The sequence below is a fragment of the Canis lupus genome, chromosome X (genome assembly GCF_048164855.1).
Source record: "Canis lupus baileyi chromosome X, mCanLup2.hap1, whole genome shotgun sequence".
Lineage (NCBI taxonomy): Eukaryota > Metazoa > Chordata > Mammalia > Carnivora > Canidae > Canis > Canis lupus.
Window position 1 is genome coordinate 28,263,285 of NC_132876.1, and position 23,415 is coordinate 28,286,699.

Genomic DNA, 23,415 nt, shown 5'->3' on the forward strand with positions numbered 1-23,415 from the left:
CATTACTAAGGGCCAGAGGGTGAAGGACTAGTCCTGAGATCGGATTAGCCGGTCAGTGCTCAGAGAGGGCTTCCCGGAGGAAATCGAAGGTCTGGGGGCTTTCAAGTCCTTACCAGGCACAGTTGACTGCCGTCAGCCAGAGATCTCCATCAGGCCTGCCTTTCTGCAGCCCACAAAGCCTACAACCACCACAGCACTGTGTCTACCTGTCCCTTCTCAAACATTAACCAATGTTAGGATGATGTGACCAACTCTCCAAATATAGTAACATTCAATATCAGCCCCAGAGCAACTGCCAGCCCCAGGGAAACAATCACTCACAATTGAGGCCAGGCCTGCTTTCAGCACCTGTGTCACGCCGGGACACCTGAGAAGCTTGCATTTTCTTCACTCACGGTACCAACTCGCTCACGGTGAAAACGTGGTAACCTTTAGGCTGTGGAAATACGACGCCAGACAACCACCCAGTTCCGACCAGAAACGGTCCAACCAGTCCAGAGGCGCGCGATAAGGACAAAATAATCCACGACAGTATATTCCTTTACAACCAGTTCTGTTGGCAACACATAGACTCCGACTTCAGTGGTCTTTGTAATGCCGCTAGAGTTATCTATATGCAGAAGGCAATTTGTATGTTTTGATTCTATCCTGTTGCTAGTCTCTATCCAAGCATTTACTGCTGATGTGCCACTGAACTGAGAAGTAAAACCAGTCCACATAGTCACATGCACATCTCTGTGTGGGAGGCAGTCAGGGTTTCTGTCAGAAGTCTAGAAATGGGATCTCCTGGGTAGGATCCCTTTGACGTGGCTTAAGAAATGTCTTTATTGGGGTGGCTGGGTGGCTCAGTCAGTTAAGTGTCTGACTCGTGATCTCGGCTCAGGTCTCAATCTCAGGGTTGTGAGTTCAAGCCCCAAGTTAGGCTCCATGCTGGGTGTGGAGCCTACTTAATAAAAAACAAAACAAAACAAAAAAAAAAAGAAATGCCTTTATTTTCTTCACCTATGAAATGAAAATATCATACTAAAGTAAGAACCATCTACATAAGGCTTATCAGCTTCATGGATTCACCACAGAATATTTGCATCAAAGAAATGAACTCTTAGTGCCTCCCCCAGTTTATAGCCTCAATAAAACATTATGAACCAGATCATACACTGTGTGCCTTTGGGTTTTCCTATTCTTTAGGATAACCCATCCTGTACTATGTGACTTTGGGATTCTCCACTTTCTAAGATAACCCACCATTCTCTCCCCTCCATGTGCACAGATAATGAAGAAATTATAAACTATAATTTACACCTCATATCCCAGAGTGTCCTTCATGTTGAAAAGCTAATGGTCATAAAACATCTAGGGGCTCTGTAGTGTTAAGGAGTTAAGTGTTATTTAGTGAATTCTACTTACAATTGACCCATTTCCCTTCCTGTGGTATAGTTGAGCAGATCTGTGGAACTGCTTAGAAGCAGGACCTTCTCTGTTACGTGACTTCTAGGGTACTTCCTGAGGTCCTGCCACAGAATGGAGCCCCTTATCAACTGAGCAGTGTAACCATGCATGTCCCTAGAAACCTAACAGCAATCCTTTACATATGTTTAGGGCTTTAGAGTTAACAAAATGCTTTCATAGCCAGGATTTTATTTGATCACCACAACCATCAATTGTTTTTATTCCCAATTTACAGATAAGGAGACTAAGGCCCAGAGAGGTTAAGTGATTTGCCCAAAGTCAAACAGCTATTCAGGATCAGAGCCAGCACTACAATGCAGGTCTTCACCTAGCACAGCACTCTTTCCACTACATCATGCTGTGCTGCCTTGTTCCTTAAAATAATTAATCTATAAATCATTGCCCCACTCAGTGGAGCCGCCTTGGCAGGGCCTGACTCCTCATTTCAATGCTGACAAAAAGAGACAAATAATCGACTCTAATGTACTGGCAAGTGTGGGTGGTACAGGACAACTGGCTAGCCTCCAGGCAGGGGAAATGTGGAAGAGGCAAGCGAAGGGAAACTGTTTAACTGGCTAATTCTTACCTTCTCTCCCCATCCTTCTGCATTTTTTTATACTGCTGCCTCAGTTTCCCCATATTAGGCAAATCTAATTTAACGGAAGGAATATATTCCCCTCGTGTAGGTGTGAATCCAATTTAGGCAAAGCAAATTGTCTTCCCCTGCTGAGTTTATTATTTCAGAGATGGTGCCCCTTCGTTTCTGGAAGCTTTTCAAGGGGCAAGCAGATGGCACGAGATGTAACGTTCCCTCTTCCTGGGCCAGATATACAGTGACCCATTTGTAAGCATACATGTAAGGAATAAGCCTCTCTGACACCCTCAAGTACCTCAAGGCCTTGGACTGCATCATTTATTTCTCCTGGTGGAGCAGCCATTTCAGAGGGAGAACAAGTCGGGGTCCCAGAGCTCTTGAGACGGAATACCAGGTTCAGATAGTCCCACAACATCGAAACCTCATGCTGTACTGTAGGAAATAGGACTCTTCTTTAAAAACAAACAAACAAAGGTATGATTGTGATTTTTAATTGTGCTTGGGCAGCAGGTCATAAAACACTAATTGTTCGGACACAAAATGACAGGTTCATTTAAAGGCACATTTGGTTAAGATGATGGACATTCCATAAAGCTACCTATCACATCCACTCTAGACCTTCTAGCTCGAAGAAAAAGCAGAAAAGGATAGACATCTCTCTTGGAGAGAAAGCAACAAGGATTGCTCTTCTCCAATGACTGGTGGGGGGTTTTCATACAAAGTCAGGATCCCCTTCAAGGTGAGCAAGGCAGACTGCTGAAAAACGTGATTTCCTGCTCAGCCTCGGCAAGCAAGGGATTTGTTACCTCTGGGCCATCCTGCACCAGCTCCATTAAGTGAAATAAATCACATTAACATCCTGAGATTTCCTTTATTTTAAAAATCCATTTCCCCCCAACCTGAGTTGTGTTTGAATCATCTTCCTTGCAAAGTACTTTTACATCCAGTCCATGTATCTTATCTGCTGCATCAGCCTGTCCCCATAAATACATTTCCCTGGACAATGGAGAAATTAGAGCACAGATAACAATGGAAGCAGTTGTAAAGGAATTGGACATTCACCAACAGCAAACCAGTTTAGGAACTTCACCCAGATTGCACCTAGCCACATCCACAGATAATAACACCGTTATAGGAGACAGATCCCAGTACTGGATCCCAGAGCTCTTTACAAGATTTCACAGACTGAGATGTGAGGTTACAGCCAAACCCCTGCACTGCAGCCTCCTTTATGAAAAGGAAAAAAAAAATCCAGGAAGCTTAGCACTTCAAACCAAAGTCATAAAATCAAGTAAGATGATTATATGTTTACAAGCAAAATGAAGCAAAGACTAACCTAAAACCCTCACAATTGATTTTTGTCCCCTCTTCACTCAAAGATAACTGAGAACGGGGTAGATTGGTTTTTCAATGCAACATGTGAACGTTCATACGTGATCTGCGCTCTGAAAGGGCAAACAAGCCCAGATGCAACACAGGGTCCCAGGCTGACAAATGATGGGGAGTTTGGGAGGCAGCCAAGAGGGTTCCAGCATCTCCCTCCATTCTCAGAAAATGCCTTTGCTGACAGGGCACTCAGCTGCTGGCTGCTCAGAGCTGCAGTTCACATTTGCTTCATGCTATTTTAACTTCCTTCTCCCCAGGTCAGCTGGAGGGATTTATTTTGTGAAAATTTAGATAAGGAGTCTGCTTGCAGATAGATTAATCTATTTAAAAATATATATCTGTGGTTCTCAGTCCCAAGTAACAGTGCATCTTACCCCTAAGGAGTCACCTGGAGACAGGAGATTTTAGGCAACTGGGCAGAATTGGGTTTTTTTGGGTCAGCGAATTCTTGGGGCCTTCAAATACTAGAAGCTACTCTACTTGTTAATCTTGAGTCAATTCCACTAAGACAACTAGAAAGAAAGTATTATTTCACATATTATTCCACATGCATATAAACGTTAATAATTTGGCATAAAAAATTTCAAGTGTCTGCTGTATGATTACACAAATGAATTCACCAACAGGAAAGTATTTAAACAAGAACAAATTAATATAATGCAGAAAACCTCCAAGTTAAATGATATAGCAGAAGTCAGGTGGGCAAAATGAACAAGATTTTGAGGAAGAACTGGTATGCCCATACTTTTGTGCCACTTTTCACATCTATGAAGTGAGGATATGGGCTATGCAATCTCTATCATTAGTAGCCTTATCACAATTGAGCATAATTACAGCAGCTAACATTCACTGAGGTCTTACTATGTATATGGCCATGTATTAGCTCATTTAGTACTCATAACATTTTATCCGGTGGGTTCTATTATTACCATCCTCATTTTACAGATTAAGAAACTGGCACAGAGACAGGGTGCCTGGTTGCCTCAGTCAGTCAAGCATCCAACTCTTGATTTCAGCTTGGGCCATAAGCTCAGGGTTGTTAGATCAAGCCCCATGTCAAGCCCTGCATTGGTCTTAGCTCTAGGCATGGGCCCTGCTTAAGATTCTCTCTTTCCCTCTCCCTCTGCAACCCCTTCTCTAAGAAAGGAAGAAAGAAAGGAAGGAAGGAAGAAAGGAAGGAAGAGAGAGGTCGCACATAGCTAGTATGTGGTGATAGCAGGATTTGAACCCAGGCAGGTCAATTCAATAGCCCATGTCTCAAGATCCCTACTAGCACTAAGATATTGTGGACTGGCAAGGTAAGGAAGTTGTCTTGGGAGTCAATAAGAAAAAAGAGGTAAAAGGAAAATCCAGATGGGGTAGTAGCAGCTGATGCTAACACGAAATACATGCCTTATTAGTTTATAGGCAAATCTGTGAAATAAAAGCAAGGCTAAGTATAGTTTTGATTGTCAGCCTAACAATGATCAATTAAAAATAAAATCTGTAGCATTGTACTGATTAATTTCTAAAAATCAAGTACTAATTACCTTAAAACCAGTGAGCGTAAAGTAGCATGTACTAATTTAAAATAGACTGTGATTTTTCTATCCATTCTCATAAATTCAAGGAAATTAAATACAGTGTATCTCCCAGTGATGTGATTATTTGGCCCATCTCACTTATTCATCTTCTGATTTTTTCAGCAAAAATTAACAGGGTAATTCAGTGGCATTGTGAGCTGAAATGCCAGACAGCATCCTTGAAAATTCAGCCTTCTCTTCTTTGTAGAAGAAATCATGGGGCACTTGAGTGGCTCAGTAAGTTAAGTGGCCAGCTGTTGATTTTGACTCAGGTCATGATCTCAGGGTCCTGGGATCCAGCCCCATGTGAGCCTCCATGCTCAGTGGGGAGTCTGCTTGAGGATTCTCTCTTCCTCTACTCCTCCCCCTGCTATTTCTGTCTAAAATAAATAAATAAATATTTTTTAAAAAATTAATTGACATAATCATAGCTTAGAATTCAACACATTTTGTGTATGTGTTTATATATATTTATATAATAATAAAATATATAAAAGATATTAAGTTGAACCATAGCAAATTGCCCTTCTTATAGGCTAAAAACAGTCAAATATCAGTAAACAACTTAATATATCTGTATCCTACTAATTGAATGAGTCTTGTATTGGAAGGGTTGAAAGGAGTTTTTCTTAAGCAATTAAAACACGAATTCCTAGGAAGAAGCGAGAAAAGGCTCTGAGTGGAGACAAAGGCACTTTTCTTTGGAGCTTCTGCTTGTACCCACCCTTTCCAAGCACTTTTGATTTCTGCTAGAAACACAACCCATGGTTCCCCAGGGCACTCACTTCCCTCTTTCCTTTCTGGTCCAAGTATGAACAAAAAGCAAGCCCTCCTCCTTACTTCTCCTTAGCAAAGCTGAAAAAAAAAATATAAGGGAACCAAAGGATGAATTAAAGCACAGATACTTTTTCCCCTATGAAAAATTGTTACCAAGTCCAACTTTCTTACCCCAACATACAGCTCATAAGTTGCCAAATCCAGAGGTCTCATTCAATGTGCGTCCTTATCCAAAGAGACAAGAAACCCATTTTAACTTGGGGCTATTACCAAATTTCACCTCTTTCTTTGTCCCCTCTTTTCCAGCACAAGAATTAGTATAGACCGTTTGGAGGAAGAGTATGTTGGGGAGATAAACAATTTCCTTCTACCCTTTTAAGTTCTTTGGCTGGTGTAATAATTAAACTGACATAGAATAGGTTGAGGAGGAGAAAAACAAACATAAGTCTAACAACATGTATACCTACTGTGTATATGAGAGACCCAGGGAAACTGAGTAGTTCCCCAATTAGCTAAAGCCAATACCTTAAGTAACATCTCCAGCTAAAGACAAAAGATGTGGGAGGTGCGGAGTCAGTTATGGGAGGTTACCAGGAAAGTGACAATAAAAAAGGATGCAGTTGTTGTGCAGTTTTAAATCCTCACCTTCTCTGTTGCTAAAAGTTTCTAGAGATTTAGTCATTCCCCACTTTCTGGTACAGAGAGACACCCTTACAAATAGAAATTCCCCTTATAAATACAAATGGGTAACTTCACAGCTTTTTAAAGAGCTTCTCCTTGTTGCTGTTTCTTAAAAATAATCAGCCTAAAATAATCCTTATGCCAAAGAGGCATATTTTGGAATGGCAAATTCTGCTCCCGTGCAAGTGGAAATAAAGATCATGGCCCACACTTGGGTCAAAGGCGATTGTTGTCTTTCAGGCAAACTAGTGTTCCTATAAATGTGGAGCTTTCCCAACCTTGCTTATGACCCCAATAGCCATAGGCAGTCAGCTTAAGTTTGGATTCCTGACAAAATGGCTGGAGTATGTAAGCACTCAAGGATAAGAATGGAGCAGCCCACCTGGACAAGCATACTCCTTCCCAGCCTTCTCACACATAGTATCCACAGGAGATTTGGGGGTACTGTGTGACATCTTCTGTTCCTTCACCCGCCTTTCAGCTTTTAGCCATTTTACATTACCTTCTCTTTTGGGTTCCTGGACCCAATTCCAATGTGGGAAGTGGAGTTGTGGAGTTCCCCACATCAACAAGCAAGTCTTGGAACATGAGCCGGCTGTCCTACAATTCAATTCAATTCTGACACTATTTACCAATAAATAACATCAGATTCCATGGGTTTTCAGTCCTACAAAACTGTCTCCTGCCTGCTATTTCAGATGCCAGTCACCATGCCCAAGTTGTTGCCAGTGCTTCTGATGGACAGGCTATAAATGAGATGTTCCCACAACCCTTTCCTTGGGTTTGATTCATTTGCTAGAGCAGCTCATGGAACTTAGAAACATTTTGCTTAGAAGATTACCAATTTATTATAAAAGTTCTTCTCAGGAAGAACTGGATGGAAGAGATGCAGAAGGCGAAGTATGGGGAGAGGGCGCGGGGCTTCCATGCCCTCCACACGCGCCACTCTCCCAGGGTCTCCACTTGTTCACCAACCCAGAAGCACTGCAGCCTGTCCTTTGGGTTTTTATGCAGGTTTCATTACTTAGGAATGATAGATTATATCATTGGCCACTGGCAATGGATTCAACCTCCTGCAACTCCCACCCTTCCCTGGAGGTTTGGATGGAGATACTAAAAGTCCTAATCCTCTATCATGTGGTTGGTTTCCCTGGCAAATCAGCCCCCATTCTTAGGTTACTTGAGGGCCTTCCAAAAGTCACCTCACTAACATGACAAAAGGCAGCTTTATCACTCTTATCAGAGGAGATTCCAAGGGTTTTAGGAACTTTGTGCCAGGAACAGGGTCCAAGACCAAATATACATTTCTTATAAATCACAATGTCACACCTTCTGAAGCTTTGAAAATAGTTTTTCAACAGCATCTGAGTATCAGAGTACATTATCCAGAAAAAGAGAAGCCTGGTTGCGGACATACTGACAAGCAGAGAAGGAACATTAGGCCGCCTTCCTCTCTGCTTGCTTTGTACCACTTAACAGTGATCCCTGCTTGTGTAACTGTAATGACTTTATTAAGAAATGTGTTCTTGAGTAGTAAACTTAATCTATCAGACAAATAAAACCACAAATTTAGTTGAACTGGAAATCACTTGTTACTTTGGCTCTTTAACTATCATTATAACATAAATTGTAACAGTTACAACCGTCTCTGGGAGTACATGGATATTTTACAGCTATTGTAAATGAGCGTTATTACAGTTGGAGATACGTGGCTATAAAACCACAGGAAAGGTAGTTGAAGAAAGAACACCTGGTTATGTATAGGTTTCCAAGCCCTGTGTATCAAAAGACAAAAAATATGTGCTTCACTATCACCTTTTAGGTAATAACAGCAGGTTACTGTATATTTATGCACTACAACACTGCACACATTGGCTACACAGATGGTTTAAAGAGTCATGATTCCCAATCTGTGTGTGGCTCTATTCCCTGAATTAAACCTACCCCTGAGACTAACAGCATTTCCTTTCAAATAATTTTAAGTATCTAATCTCTAGTCTTCTGGACAAGATTCATAGCATGGAACATTTGATAGGTCCTTTTTTAAAAAAAATTTAAGGGCAAATATTATTAGCCACAGCTGGCTGATGAAGAAACTGAACCAAAGATATTTTATCTTAAAGCAAAGTGCCATACCCCAACAAAAAGAATGAAAAAAAAAAAAACCTTCACGAGTAGGTAACATACATGTCACCAATAGACCTTTAAAAAGGTTCAACCTCACTAGTTATCAAATAAATGCAAATTTAAACCATAGTAACATACCATTTTCCCACTCTCATATTGAGAAAAGTTTACTGACAGTGCTAACATTTACTTGATGCTGGTAAGGATGGAATAAGGTGGGCTCCCCCACTACTACTTAGAAACTTCCTGCGCTAGAAAGTAATAACTCATGTTGCATCAGGAGTCTTTAATATATTCTTATCATTTCACCTGGTAATTTCACTTGTAGAGTTCTGTATTAAGGGAAAATGTTCAACAAAATATTAAATATGAAAGAATAATGGATCAAAAACTCTAATTTCCAACAATAGGAAGAAGGAAAATAATATTCATATAAGAAGATACTATGCAACCATTAAAATCCACATTTTAAGAATATTTAATAATACAAGGAATGCTCAAGATAAACATTAGCTAAAAAGTAGGACATAGAACTTTTAAGTACAATCCTAGTTGTATTTCTTGAATGTATAAACAGATTATGCAAAAAAGAGAGATGAATGGAATGCAGCCAAGTATTAGCAGTGATTAGCATTGGAGGATGAGATTACAAGTAATTATTTTCTTTTTCTATTTCTTTATTTTCCAATTTTTCTGCAATGATAAAACATCACTTTTATGATGGAGGGTGGTGTTTGAGGAAATTGTTTTGAAAACCAAAGTGAACAAGGGAAGACTGGACTTTGAAATGAGAATGTGGGCTTTGCAATTGTAGGGGTGGAAAATTTTTCTCATCTTCCTTTTAGGTTCTTCAGTTGGTCTAATAAAATTCACATGAGACAAATTAATGAGAAAAAAAACAAATTCAATTTTGTACTTATGGAGGCTCCACAAAAATACAAAAGGCTCAAAAACAGTCAAGGAAATATAAGGCTTATATGCCATCCTAAACTAAGGAATGGGAGAGGGTCTTAAGGCTTTAAAGGGAAGGAGGGTGGTTCCCAGGACAAGAATAAGAGCAGATGAGGGCACCTGAGTGGCTCCGTGTTGAGCACCTGAGTGGCTCTGTGTTGAGCCTCTGCCTTTGCCTCAGGTGGTGATCCCGGGATCTTGGGATGGAGTCCACATCAGGCTCCACTCAGGGAGCCTGCTTCTCCCTCTGCCTATGTCTCTGCCTCTCTCTGTGTGTCTCTCATGAATAAATAAATAAAATATTTTTAAAAAGAAGTCCTGGGGATGTAATGGGCAGCATGGAGACTATAGTTAATAAAACTGTATCATATATTTGAAAGGTGCCAAGAGAATAGATCTTAAAAGCTCTCATCACAAGAAAAAAAATATGTAACTCTGTGTGGTGATGGATGTTAACTAGACTTACGTGGTGATCATTTCACAATACATACAAATATTGAATTATTGTGTTGTACACCTGACACTAATATAATGTTATATGTCAATTATATCTCAATTTTAAAAATAAAAATTTTTCTTTTTTTATATTTTTTATTGGAGTTCAATTTGCCAACATTTAGCGTAACACCCAGTGCTCATCCCACCAAGTGCCCACCTCAGTGCCCATCACCCAGTCACCCCAACCCCCCGCCCACCTCCCCAATAAAAATTTTTCAATAAAAATTAAAAAAAAAACTCTGAACCAAGATTTTAAATTTGGACTATTGAGACCCCCTAGAGGTTCCACAATTGGGTTTCTGAACCCCTTTGAGACTGTATTTATAATGTTCATGTATGTGTTTATGTGCATTTTTTCTGGGGACACTATGAAGCTTTCAGATGTTTAAAAGGATCTCTGACCACAAAAATTAAAAATGACCATAAAGTTTAGTTGAGCAGCAAGCGAATCAGTTCAGTTCAACTATGATTAATGTAGTCAAACCCTAATGTTGTTTTTTTTCTCCCTTAGTCATTAGCTAGATATTTAACATTCTGTTCCGGATCATGTTAACAATTCTACAGATATAAATCTAGCATACCAAACCACAGTCACCTTGTAATCTGACACATGAGCCCATTCAAAGCTTAACCTAAATGAGTAATCATTTTATTTTTAAAATAACAATTACTAATGTTATTTTTACCTTTCACCAGTTAGCTGTAAATGTAATTTTATTTGATTCTTAGCACAACTCTGTGGCATGAGGTGGTAATATCACTCCCATTTCACAGATAAGAAAACTAAACCCCTAATAGAAGAAATGACTGGTGCACAGACAAGCTGCTAATGAAATGGTTCCTGACTCCTGCTGTTGACACTTCTCAAAGTCTCTCCTTTCTCGTTTGAAGGAGCAGAATTTGCCACCCTAAAATATGCCTTTTTGGTGTAAAGTTTATTTTAGGCGGATTTTTCTTTTCAGAGAGAGAGAGTGTGTGTGCAAGCGGGCACACACACGAGTGCATGCAAGGTTAGGGAAAGGCAGAAGAAGAGAGAGACTCCCAGCAAGCTATAGGCTGGGCAAGGAGCCCCATGCAGGGCTTGATCCCAGGATCCTGGAATCATGGCCCAAGAGGAAACCAGGAGTAGACGCTTAAGAGACTGAGCCACCCAGGTATTCAGGCTGATATTAAGAGGGGGGCACTTGGCGGGATGAGCACTGGGTGTTATGCTATATGTTGGCAAATTGAACTCAAATAAAAAAAATAAAATAAAAAGAAGCAGCAGACACAGAAGCTCTGAAAACTGAGTAGAAGTCGCCCTTTTGTAAGAGGCATCTATGTTTATAAGGGAAATCTCCGTTTGTAAGGGTGTCTCCCTCTCTGTACCAGGAAGGGGAAGATGGCTCTAAATCTCTAGAAACTCTTATCAGTGGGAAAGGTGAGGACTTAAATCTGCATAAAAACTCTATCCCAGTTTACTGTGCTTTGCCTGAAAACCTGAAAACCTCCCATAACTGGCCTTCCGTCCTCCCGACACCCACCCCCAACATCTTCTTTTGTCTTTAGCTTGAGGTGGATTTAAGGTGGTGGCTTCATGACTGTGAATGCATTTCATGAGAGGAACCAAAGCAGTGCTTAAAATGTATCTCATATCTGTTTTGTAGGCCCACAACCGAAACCTGCTCTCCATAGATTTTGATCACATAACTCGCACAGGAAAGATCTATGATGACCACCGGAAATTCACCCTTCGAATTCTTTATGACCAGACTGGACGACCAATTCTGTGGTCCCCTGTAAGCAGATATAATGAAGTGAACATCACATATTCACCTTCGGGATTGGTGACGTTTATTCAAAGAGGGACGTGGAATGAAAAAATGGAATATGACCAGAGTGGGAAAATAATTTCAAGAACTTGGGCTGATGGGAAAATTTGGAGCTATACCTACTTAGAAAAGGTAAGTATGTCCGGGAAAATAAACTAGGTCTGAGTTTCTGAATGAGAATATTGAAAATGGCCCTAATTACCAAGCTTGGTGAAGAGATCTACAGGAGAAAAGTCTGTCCTGGCAATTCTGCTCTGTAGAAGTAACAACAACAAAATGTATCTATAAGGATAAGTTGTTTTTCTGCTAAAAACTTTCCCCAACCCCACACTCTGCCAGGTACCCTTTCAAACCGAAGTCAGGATAATGGCTTAGCTTTCTCCTCATTTGAGCATATTTGCTCACGCTCTTGAAAAGGCACCTTTATTATTATGAAAGCTCACACTGAGGTAAAATAGGTAGAAAATTATGAAATTGTGTGTTAATGTATCTCAGCTCTGGAAAAGAGCCTCTTACACAGAGGATAAGGAATTCTAATTTTGTTGGGATAATCAGTCAAGTTTTAGTAGCATACATTTTAGGACTGATTTTCACAAGTAATCAGTCTGAGCAAATGGTGGCAGTGGGGCCTCATTGGTAATAGTCCTTTGTGTACAGAGAGTCTCCAGCAGCACCTGTAATGGGAGCTCGTGGGCTCCTGTCTGATGGAAATAGACAAGGATTTTAATCCCACCACCGGAACCATTTGTCAGACAGCCTCCATGTGGCAAAATGGTTTCTGGCCAGATCAGTAGCAAAGAACCATAAGAGAAAATGATTTCCATCCACCATCTCAATTTCTGATGTCCTAAGATGGTGTCTTTTGTTTCCCAAATCTATCCATTCAACTGAATTCATCAGTCCTGAATTAATTTCTGGGAAAATTGAAAAATGCTTTCCCTTGAGGATTCAAGGGTAATGAGTGCAAGTTAACCCCTAGAAGTTCTTACAGAAATCACAGGAGCTCAGAGCTCACATGACAAAATTTCACTCTTTGCACCAAATAACGCCAAGCCTTTCTGATACACTCCCCAAAGTTTTGGGGGAAAATAGCGTGCCAGTGGTTGTATGTGATTATGAAACTATAATACTACTTCCCAGAGGCAGTTGCTGGGGAAATTGCCAAGTTGCAAATGCCTAGGAGATAAAGCAGAATTCCACTTGGGAGCCAGGGTAAAGAAGAGAGTCCTCTGCTGTATCCACCCCTTGTCTGCTGAAGAAATAGATCCAATCTATAATCTGTACTCTACACTGGGAGCACCTGAATCTTATACAGAGTGGATCTCTCCTCTTGAATTTTGGTAACAAGAATGATTTGAAAAATCCTATGGCTCATGTGCATAAAGTGCTGAACTCGGTACAAAATTCTGTGCATCCAGATATTTGGTGGTACGTTTACAGGGGCAATGCATGTAATGACGACCTTCATATGAAAAAAAGGTACCGCTGATTATTAGACTATAGGCTGATTTGTTTTTTGAGGAATGAGGATGGGTTTGCACTGACCCTTTCACAGGTCATACATGTAGCTTGAAGTAACCATCACTCCCTAGGAGTATGCATGGGTTTGAACTCATAACCCCAACTTCATTAGCACCACGGTTTGGCCGCTGAGCTATAACTGCCTGTAGACAGTTACATCTGAGTCTCTAAGACTTTTCATTTAGACTGCCTATACAATAGCGGAAGAGACTACTAAAAACTTGAATATTAGCCCTTCGTGCAGCCTCTTTGACACCAAAGAAGCTATTTTACTTTTTCTCTTTTCTGAATTAGCTGATTATTTCCTCAAACTTTCCTGAGAAAAGAATCATGTGAAGGAAACTTCACCTATGTTCTCTTTGCTACAGAAACTTAGTTGGCAATAACTCTAAAAACAAACAAACAAACAAAACCTCTATGAGACTGCCAGTGTCTGCAGTGGACACAAGACCAGACTGTTGTCTCATGTTTTAAGAGAAGCCCAAAAAAAAGAGAAGCCCTAGTGACTTCCAAAGACTAGTTTACTGACCAGTGAGACAAGTGGAATCACTTGTGCCTTTTAGTTAGTTGACTTTTGTCCCTTTCTTGAGTTCATATTTAATTTGTTCTCTAATTAAAAGGTAGCCTCAGGGCACCTGGGTGGCTCAGTCGGTTAAGATCTGACTCTTGATCTCAGCTCAGGTCTTGATTTCCAGGTTGTGAGTCTAAGCTCCATATTGTGCTCTATGCTGGATGTGGAGCCTACGTTTTTTTTAAAAAAAAGGTATCCCTTGACTTAATCGTATTATGCAAAACTCAGATCCTGCAAAACACACAACTATGAAATGGTTCTCTACTTTCCAAAAACCATTTATCATGAGATTGATTTTATCAACATTATAATTACCAGTAGTAATAACTAATTCACTCAATAGATATGATGATTAAATGAAATAATATAAACCGCCCAGAACATCTTATCAAAAAACAAAAGTTAGTTTCTTTCAGTTTACATAGTGCATTTTAGGATTTATTTTCCAATCACTAACAAATGCTACTTACTTACCTCTACTTGAAGGGAAGTTAAAATAAGAAAGAACAGAAGGAAGGAAAGGAGGAAGGAAAATGAAAGAAGGAAAAAAAGAACAAAATTAAAGCATGTTTGAAATTGTGATTCTAGAAAATAAAAAGGGAAGGAATAATGAATTTACCAAAATCCAATTTATTTTTTTAAAGACTTTATTTATTTTTTCATGAGAGACACAGAGAGAGAGAGAAGCAGACACATAGGCAGAGGGAGAAGCAGGCTCCTTGCGGGGAGCCCGATGCAGGACTCCATCCCAGGACCCAGGATCATGCCCTGAGCCAAAGGCAGACGCCCAACCACTGAGCCACACAGGCATCTCCAAAATCCAATTCAGATTTAACTTTTGTGGTGAGGTAATGGGGTTGTCTTCCTGTGCTCTTTTCAGTCCTCTCTTCAACATGGCCTTTGCTGGCACATTCTTTCACTATTCCTGGGACAAAACAAAGACAGAGACTGGCCCTTGTAATATATTTTAAAGTAGGAATTCTCAAGCTCAAAATACTTTGGATATTACCTCTGTAAATTTGCTTGCCATCCCTATACCATGATATATTAAAAAGCAACAGCAAATATTTCACCTCAGTGTGCAGAAATTTTGTAGAAATTGTGTGACTTCCTCTAGAGCAAGTGCAAGTTATGTGTATCATTTTCATGCACAATGGTCTGTAGCCATTAGGAGAAAAATAATTATTTGGGTAATAGCTGCGGTTGCTTAAATGATCTCTTCTCTATTAAAAAAAATCAATTATTGTTTCTTGAATTTTCTCTTTGTGGTCATTAATTCTCTATCTTGATTTATGAGGCTTCTCTGAGTTAATTATATTTTGAAGACTTGTGGGGCTAAAATTTTGCATTACAGTAAAATGTAAATCTTTCAGTTTCCTAAAATCGTTCTTAAGGACTTCATTTTTAAAATGCATTTAAAGATATTTTATAATCATTTAATAAGATGCTTTAGTCTGATACATTCACACAAAATGGTCTCTTCGGGGCTGAAATTTTCAAAGGCTGCCTAAAGGGATACAATGCTGGGTGCCTTGAGCTTCCAGGTGGCCCCACACTGCCATCTGGTGGTTCTTCAAGTGCTTTACCTTTTCAAATTTCTACCTTTGCTCATTTCTATTCTTGTTCAAATGAATCTACATGCTTGCTCTTTTTTTCTTCTTTACAATGATCTCTTTTAGGATCTCACAACCAATTAAAAAAAATACAAAGTCTCCCACTCTATTGTTTGGGCTCATAAGAAATGGCCCTTTATCCTGTCGTAGCAGCCCTGTGGGCACTGGATGGACTCACATGCATTGTTTTTGAACAAACTGAGACTAGTGCCCACCCAAAGTGAAAAAGCAGCCAAGTGAGAGCTAAATGGCATTCCGGCAACACAACAGTTACATTCACGAGCTTTCTCATCACGTCATCCACATCCTTGCCGTTGGCAGAAAGCTTTAAAACAGACCAGGGAGCTTTTGAGACAGCACAGCATCAGCACCACCTAGGACAGGGGTCAGGCAGTGGCTTACTGCAGCACGATGGACTAGACAGGGGAGAGAACACAATGGCGATGTGTTGTCAATGTTTGGCAAGGCACGCACAGTGACTGGAAAAGGCATAGCCCAGGCAGGCTGGTACTAGATAGTGTGTGGGAGCCATATGGTGATTGTCCCTGGCCCGCATCACAGGTGACAGATGTCATTTGTTCATGGCAAACTGACAGGAGAGACTGGAAAGGAGCTGAGAAACCTGACTTTAAGCATAGAGGTAATGCAAAGGCATTTTTCACCAGCTCCCCCCAGCTTCTGTTGGTTCTGCCTTGGTCGGGGATGTAGTTCTCCCTTCATGTCCTCATGCCAAGTCTCCTGCCTCTGTTCAGCAGGGTTTTGGGGACCTTCGGGCCTTCCACAGGTGATGAGGTGACAGGCTTTCTGTACGCAGCTTTGTGTCCACAAGACAGAGTACGTGGTGGGAAGAAGCAGAAAGGAGGAACAAATGAGCAAATAATTGCAGACTTTGACTTCATGGTTCTGACACACGATTCAAAATCAATAATTCTCAGAAGGGCAGGGAGGATATGCATTTTCAAGAAATATATTTAATACCAGAATATAATTGCATATTTAGAAGACTGAAGTGTATATTATTATAGGCTTACATAATTCATATTCATAAATATTAATGTATTTTATGTTTAGCAAATGAAGAGATACCTATTGTTTTCATGACACAAACTTCAGAAAATAAAGCTCAATTAAATCCTTTTGCTTGATAAGGTAATTCTCAAGGAGGGAGGGGTAAAGCTTCCTTAGAGAGTTATATCAGAGTCTCCAGGGGTGAGCATTTTTTTTTATTAAAAGATGAGATTTAAATGTTTCTCAATTAGAAATAGGATTGAGGCCTCTGTAAAACAGTGCTCCTTTTATGTTTAGATTTAAAGTTAAAATAATAACAAAAAAAGTTAAAATAAGGTAAACCAATATCAGTGAAATACCTAAATACAAGTGAGGCATTATAACTCCACAAATAACTTTCTGAAATACAGATCAGTTTTGAGGAAAGGGGTTGCATATCCAGAGAATTCCTCACTTTTTAATGGCATGTTCCCCCAATATAATTTAAAACATGAATTACTTGTCAACTACACTCAGATTTTTTTTTTTAATGTCAACTATAGGGACTCCTGGCCAGCCCAGCCAGTAGAAGGTGCAACTCTTGATCTTGGGGTTATTAAGTTCCAGCCCCATGTTGGGTATAGAGATTACTTAAGAATAAAATCTTTTTAAAATGTCAACTATATTCAAAAAATAAATAAAACATAAATTGCAAAAAAATAATTGTTATATTTTATATACAAGTTTTGAGGAGACATTACAACTACGTGAAGTCAATAAATACTTTTTGGTGGCTATAACTCAATATGTGGCATGCCCTCCCCTCCACTTACCTCCCTCCAGTCCACCTCCACATGGATGGTACTACACAAACAATAACCTTTCTGGGGTTATCTATGACTTGATTGTTTCTCCCAGCTTTGCAAGCACCCTCTCTTTCAACTTGTCTTTCAGTGATTGGTTCCCTGTTGCCAACATGCTTAAGTCCGGCCTCCTTAGCATGGCTTAGAAAGCCCAGCACAATCTGGACCCAGCCTGCTTAACTGGCCTCATCTCTTGCCATTCACCAGTACCCCCCAACACACCCATGCTCTGGCCACACAAAATTCCTCTCATTCCCTGAAAACCCATGTCCTCTTTCTTATCCAGACCTTCACAATGCTGTGCCCCCTGTCAGGAGTACTCCCTCCCTACCCTGCTCCCCCCACCTCTTTACCTTCACCTGGCCAAACCCTAGTCATTCTTTAGGTCTCAACTCGGATGTCACTTTCTCTGGGCAGCCTTTCCTGACTTCTTAAGTCTAGCTTAGCTATTCTTCCTCTACTCGCATAAGCACCCTGTCCTTCTTCCATCATAACACATTGCACACTATATTGCAGTTGCTTGGTTGCTTATCTTTCTCCTCCATTAAGCTGTAAGCTCTACGAGGATAGACACCATTCCTGCCCATTGTTATATCCACTAAGGTCCACCTCAGTGCCTGACACATAGCAAGTGCTCAATAAATCTGTGTTGAATGGATGAATGTGTTTATTTAGTCTCCTCAACTTCAGTGGTACATATTATGCTATTTTGCCTTTGTCTCATTTCAGTCCGTGATGCTTCTCTTACATAGCCAGCGACGTTACATCTTTGAATACGACCAATCAGATTGTCTGCTCTCCGTCACCATGCCTAGTATGGTGCGCCACAGCCTACAAACCATGCTTTCAGTTGGCTACTACCGGAACATCTACACCCCACCAGACAGTAGCACTTCTTTTATCCAAGACTATAGTCGAGATGGCCGACTACTACAGACCCTGCATCTGGGAACAGGGCGCAGAGTTTTATACAAATACACCAAGCAAGCAAGGCTGTCTGAGATTCTCTATGATACCACTCAGGTCACATTAACATATGAAGAGTCGTCTGGGGTGATTAAGACAATACACCTGATGTACGACGGCTTCATTTGCACAATCAGATACAGGCAAACAGGTTTGTTGTGAAAGGGTGGTGATGTGTACAACCATATGGGTCAGTATTGTTTTATGAAATTTTTACCGGCCACAGTGTGAAACAGAAGCATTAACCTGTAGTCATCCAATCCAATAAACATTCACTTTACTTACTAAATTATCTTCCATTGAAAATTTAAAACCCCTGTTATAGGCTGCATGAAAGCTGATTCCTTAAAAACCTACTGGGCATTTCTCTTTCTGTGTCTCAGCTCTTGGAAAAGTTGAGATCCAAGAACCTGGTCGAACTGTGTCCTCCATCCTAACTCTCCACCAGATCTTCCCAGAGACACAGCTACAAGACTTGAGCGTCCCTGGCAAGGGCCTAAGCCCCGTGTGACCTTTATAAGCCTCAGTTGATGACAAAACATGTTCAAAAGTCAGGACTTTTGAATATATTTCATCCTTTGGGCTTATAAAATGCCCAAAGTCAGTTACCTTAATGCTGGACTTTGTCAACACCTGACCTACTGACTTTGTCACATAGGTTAAACAAATTAAAAGTACTTTTGTCAGTTATTATAACAAGAAAACATGTTTATAATATCAGTCTCACCACCCCAAGCCACTGAATGAGTTATTACTTAAATAGCTCCTGTAATTAAATTATTCTATAACTATAGCATCTGGTATTCTTTTCATATTTAATGACCACAACTATAAGAGTATGTATCTATGAGATGATATGCCCAGGTGTGAATGTAAAAGTATCACTACTAAAGTCAGTGACACTAGATCTTTCTGACTGCTCAACATTATGCATCTAGTTCTGTTCTCATTATTTTTATTTTGATTCTTCAGGACCTCTTATTGGACGCCAGATCTTCAGATTCAGTGAAGAAGGTCTGGTGAATGCTCGGTTTGACTACAGCTACAACAACTTCCGCGTCACCAGCATGCAAGCTGTGATCAATGAGACCCCTTTGCCCATAGATCTGTACCGATATGTTGATGTTTCTGGTAGAACAGAGCAGTTTGGAAAATTCAGTGTCATTAATTACGATTTAAATCAGGTCATAACTACTACGGTGATGAAGCACACCAAAATCTTCAGTGCCAACGGACAAGTTATTGAAGTTCAATATGAAATCCTAAAGGCAATTGCCTACTGGATGACTATTCAATATGATAATATGGGGCGTATGGTAATATGTGATATAAGAGTAGGAGTAGATGCCAACATAACAAGATACTTCTATGAATACGATGCTGATGGGCAACTTCAAACTGTTTCTGTAAATGACAAAACGCAGTGGCGTTATAGTTATGATCTGAATGGAAACATCAACCTCCTAAGCCATGGGAATAGTGCTCGTCTTACTCCTCTCCGATATGACCTCCGAGACCGCATCACCAGACTAGGAGAAATTCAGTATAAAATGGATGAAGATGGCTTTCTGAGGCAGAGGGGAAATGATATCTTTGAATATAATTCTAATGGTCTGCTGCAGAAAGCCTACAATAAGGCTTCTGGCTGGACTGTGCAGTATTATTATGATGGGCTTGGGCGACGTGTCGCCAGTAAGTCCAGCCTAGGGCAACACCTTCAGTTCTTTTATGCAGACCTTGCCAACCCCATAAGAGTCACTCATTTGTACAACCACACGAGCTCAGAGATCACATCTCTGTATTATGATCTCCAAGGTCACCTTATTGCCATGGAGCTAAGCAGTGGTGAAGAATATTATGTAGCCTGTGATAATACAGGCACCCCACTGGCTGTATTTAGCAGTCGAGGTCAGGTGATAAAGGAGATATTGTACACACCTTATGGAGATATATATCATGACACTTACCCTGACTTTCAGGTCATCATTGGTTTTCATGGAGGACTGTATGATTTGCTTACTAAATTAGTGCACCTGGGGCAACGGGATTATGATGTTGTTGCTGGTAGGTGGACGACACCTAATCATCACATATGGAAACAGTTGAACCTCCTTCCTAAACCATTCAACCTCTACTCCTTTGAAAATAACTACCCAGTTGGCAAAATTCAAGACGTTGCAAAGTATACCACAGGTATAAAACTTTACACTAAACTTGATATAACATTATGGTGTTTATCATATAATCTCAGTGCCTCTGTAAATATGCTTCCTCTTCCTGCCAGTTAGGCCACAAGTTATTGTGCAGTCACTCTCTTCCTTAGTCTGCTAGAGTGAGCAGAACTGTGCATGTGGCAGAAGACCTGATACTTTTGCATCCCAGGACACCTTTTCTTCCCTTTTAAGCATTCTGTTTATAGTTCTCACTCTTAAAAGCTTATATGAAGGGTGCCTGGGTGGCTCAGTTGGTTGAGCATCTGCCTTCAGCTAGGGTCATGATCTCGGGGTTCTAGGATGGAGCCCCAGCGTCGGGCTCCCTGCTCAGTGGGGAGTCTGCTTATTTCTCTTGCTCTACCCCTCCCCCTGCTTGTGTTTGCTGTCTCTCTCATTCACTTTCTCTCAAATAAATAAAATCTTTTTTAAAAATCTTATATGAATAATTTCATAAAAGAAAAATTCAGGATTATGTTCTACCAAATAAATCTAATATTGTGGACTGTGTGACCTCAGTGCTATTATCACATTAAGAGTTTCAGTGCTGTAAACTGAACCTATCTCTGTGATTATCCATGAATCAAAAGGTTTCCCTGTAGAGAGAGGATCATATATTTTAGAGCAGGTGATAGTAGGGAGAATTTTATCCCTAACTTCCCATTGGCTGAACATTTTGAAGGCAGGAGAGGTACAGTTCAGGCTTTCCACAAAGGTTGTAAAGTATGGGCTTCATCATTTTTTTCTTTTATATTTTGTGCCTCACAGACATTGGAAGTTGGTTGGAGCTGTTTGGTTTCCAGTTACACAATGTTCTACCTGGATTTCCCAAACCAGAATTAGAAAATTTGGAATTAACTTATGAACTTCTACAGCTTCAGACAAAAACTCAAGAGTGGGATCCTGGAAAGGTTAGTTAAAATTTTACCATCTCTATTTGTCTGAAAAAGCAGATCATCCAACACCATGACATGGCATTAACATATATTCATTTACTTCTTTTTGAGTTGTCTTGAATATTCACTGAAATGTCCACAATTGTCCATTAATTAATTAATTAATGAGGAGGTAGGAAAAAAGTTTCCATGAAGAAAGGATCAGAGAATTGGAGCTTTTAGAAAAGACAAGACTAACATGGGATTTGATGACTTGCTGCAGTAAACAAACAAGAGAAACTAAACTTTTAAAATTCTGAAACGGGCTGCCAAGGGCAATTATGGATTCTGTATAGAGAAAACTGTTCACTGACATAAAAATTTCCAACAGCAAAATAATTTAAGGCATAGTGCATTAAAAGCATGGGAAGAACAGAATTAAATTATTCTGACAAAGAAAAAGTATGTAAGAGCATTGAAGTAAAAATAATAAATATTATAGGGATAAAGTGTCTGGGAAAATAGGAATACCAAACTATTCACGGTTCAGCAGATAATTTCATCAAGAGTATGAGGTACAAATGAAAACAAGAAGTAACTTTTCCCTACAATTGAAAGAAATGGAGGAGTGTCTCTTTGCAAAAAAAAAAAAAAAAAAATTACTTCAGCAAAATAAAACAAATATGGATGGGGGGGCTTGAAATTTAAGTGTAAAAAATCAGAGGCACCTGGCTGCCTCGGTCAGTTGAGCATCTGCCTTTGGCTCAGGTCATGATCTCAGGGTCCTGGGATTGAGCCCTGGATTAGGCTCCCTGCTCAGCGGGGAGTCTGCTTCTCCCTCTGTCCTACCCTCACCCCAGCTCATGCTCTCTCACTCTCACTTTTGCTCTCTCTTAAATAAATAAATAAAATCTTTTTAAAATTTATAAGGGAAAGGCAATTCTAAATAGGTACTATAGGCTTATCCTGTTTTGTAAAGTCATATAATATGTAAAAGTAATATTTGTAATTAAAAAGTAATTAAGTCTTTTTTATAATTAAAAGTCCTTTAAAAAGTTAATCAAAATGTTGAAATTGCTGAAGCTTTGTTATGGATACTTGGAGGTTCACTATTCTCTTGATTTCCTAATATTGAAAATGCCCATAATAAAAAAGGGTTGTTGGGCAGCCCCGGTGGCTCAGCGGTTTAGCACTGCCTTCAGCCCAGGGCATGATCCTGGAGACCCTGGATCGAGTCCCACATCGGGCTCCCTGCATGGAGCCTGCTTCTCCCTCTGCCTGTGCCTCTGCCTCTGTGTGTGTGTGTGTCTCTCTCTCTATAAATAAATAAATAAATAAAAATGTAAAAAAAAAAAAGGTTGTTTTTTTTTAAGTACACATAAGAAGATCAGTGAACTTCTTGCTGATTTGTTGTAGTCATTTATAAGGTCACAATCTCTTAATTTTTTTAAAGATTCTATTTATTTATTTATGAGAGACACAGGGAGAGAGAGAGGCAGAGACATAGAGACACAGGCAGAGGGAGAAGCAGGCTCCATGCAGGGAGCCCGATGCGGGACTCGATCCCGGGTCTCCAGGATCAGGCCCTGGGCCGAAGGCAGACACTCAACCGCTGAGCCACCCAGGGATGCCCTGGTTACAATCTCTAAAAGCAAGAATAGGGCAGCCTGGGTGGCTTAGCGGTTTAGTGCCTTCTTCGGCCCAGGGCCTGATCCTGGAGACCCGGGATCGAGTCCCGCATTGGGCTCCCTGCATGGAGCCTGCTTCTCCCTCTGCCTGTGTCTCTGCCTCTCTCTCTCTCTCTGTCTCTCATGAATAAATAAATAAAATCTGTAAAAAAAAAAAAAAGCAAGAATAATGCCTTAAGCCATCTCTACCCTCACCGTGGCTACTGTATCACACCACACAGAGTGACAAACAGCTAGTCAGTATTAGTTACACTGGTGAAATTAAAATGTCTTTCTTCAGGAGG

The 23,415-nt window shown here is 40.2% G+C and overlaps 1 protein-coding gene across 3 annotated transcripts in view; it reads left to right on the forward strand.

The window, feature by feature from the left end:
* Positions 1–23,415, forward strand: part of TENM1 (teneurin transmembrane protein 1) — a 795,125-nt gene that overhangs the window by 765,757 nt on the left and 5,953 nt on the right. For all 3 annotated transcript variants that reach the window (XM_072816870.1, XM_072816872.1, XM_072816871.1), the window contains 4 exons: positions 11,673–11,969; positions 18,122–18,509; positions 19,331–20,551; positions 21,337–21,479. In XM_072816870.1, the coding sequence (XP_072672971.1) occupies positions 11,673–11,969; positions 18,122–18,509; positions 19,331–20,551; positions 21,337–21,479 (2,049 nt within the window). The remainder of the gene's footprint in view (positions 1–11,672; positions 11,970–18,121; positions 18,510–19,330; positions 20,552–21,336; positions 21,480–23,415) is intronic.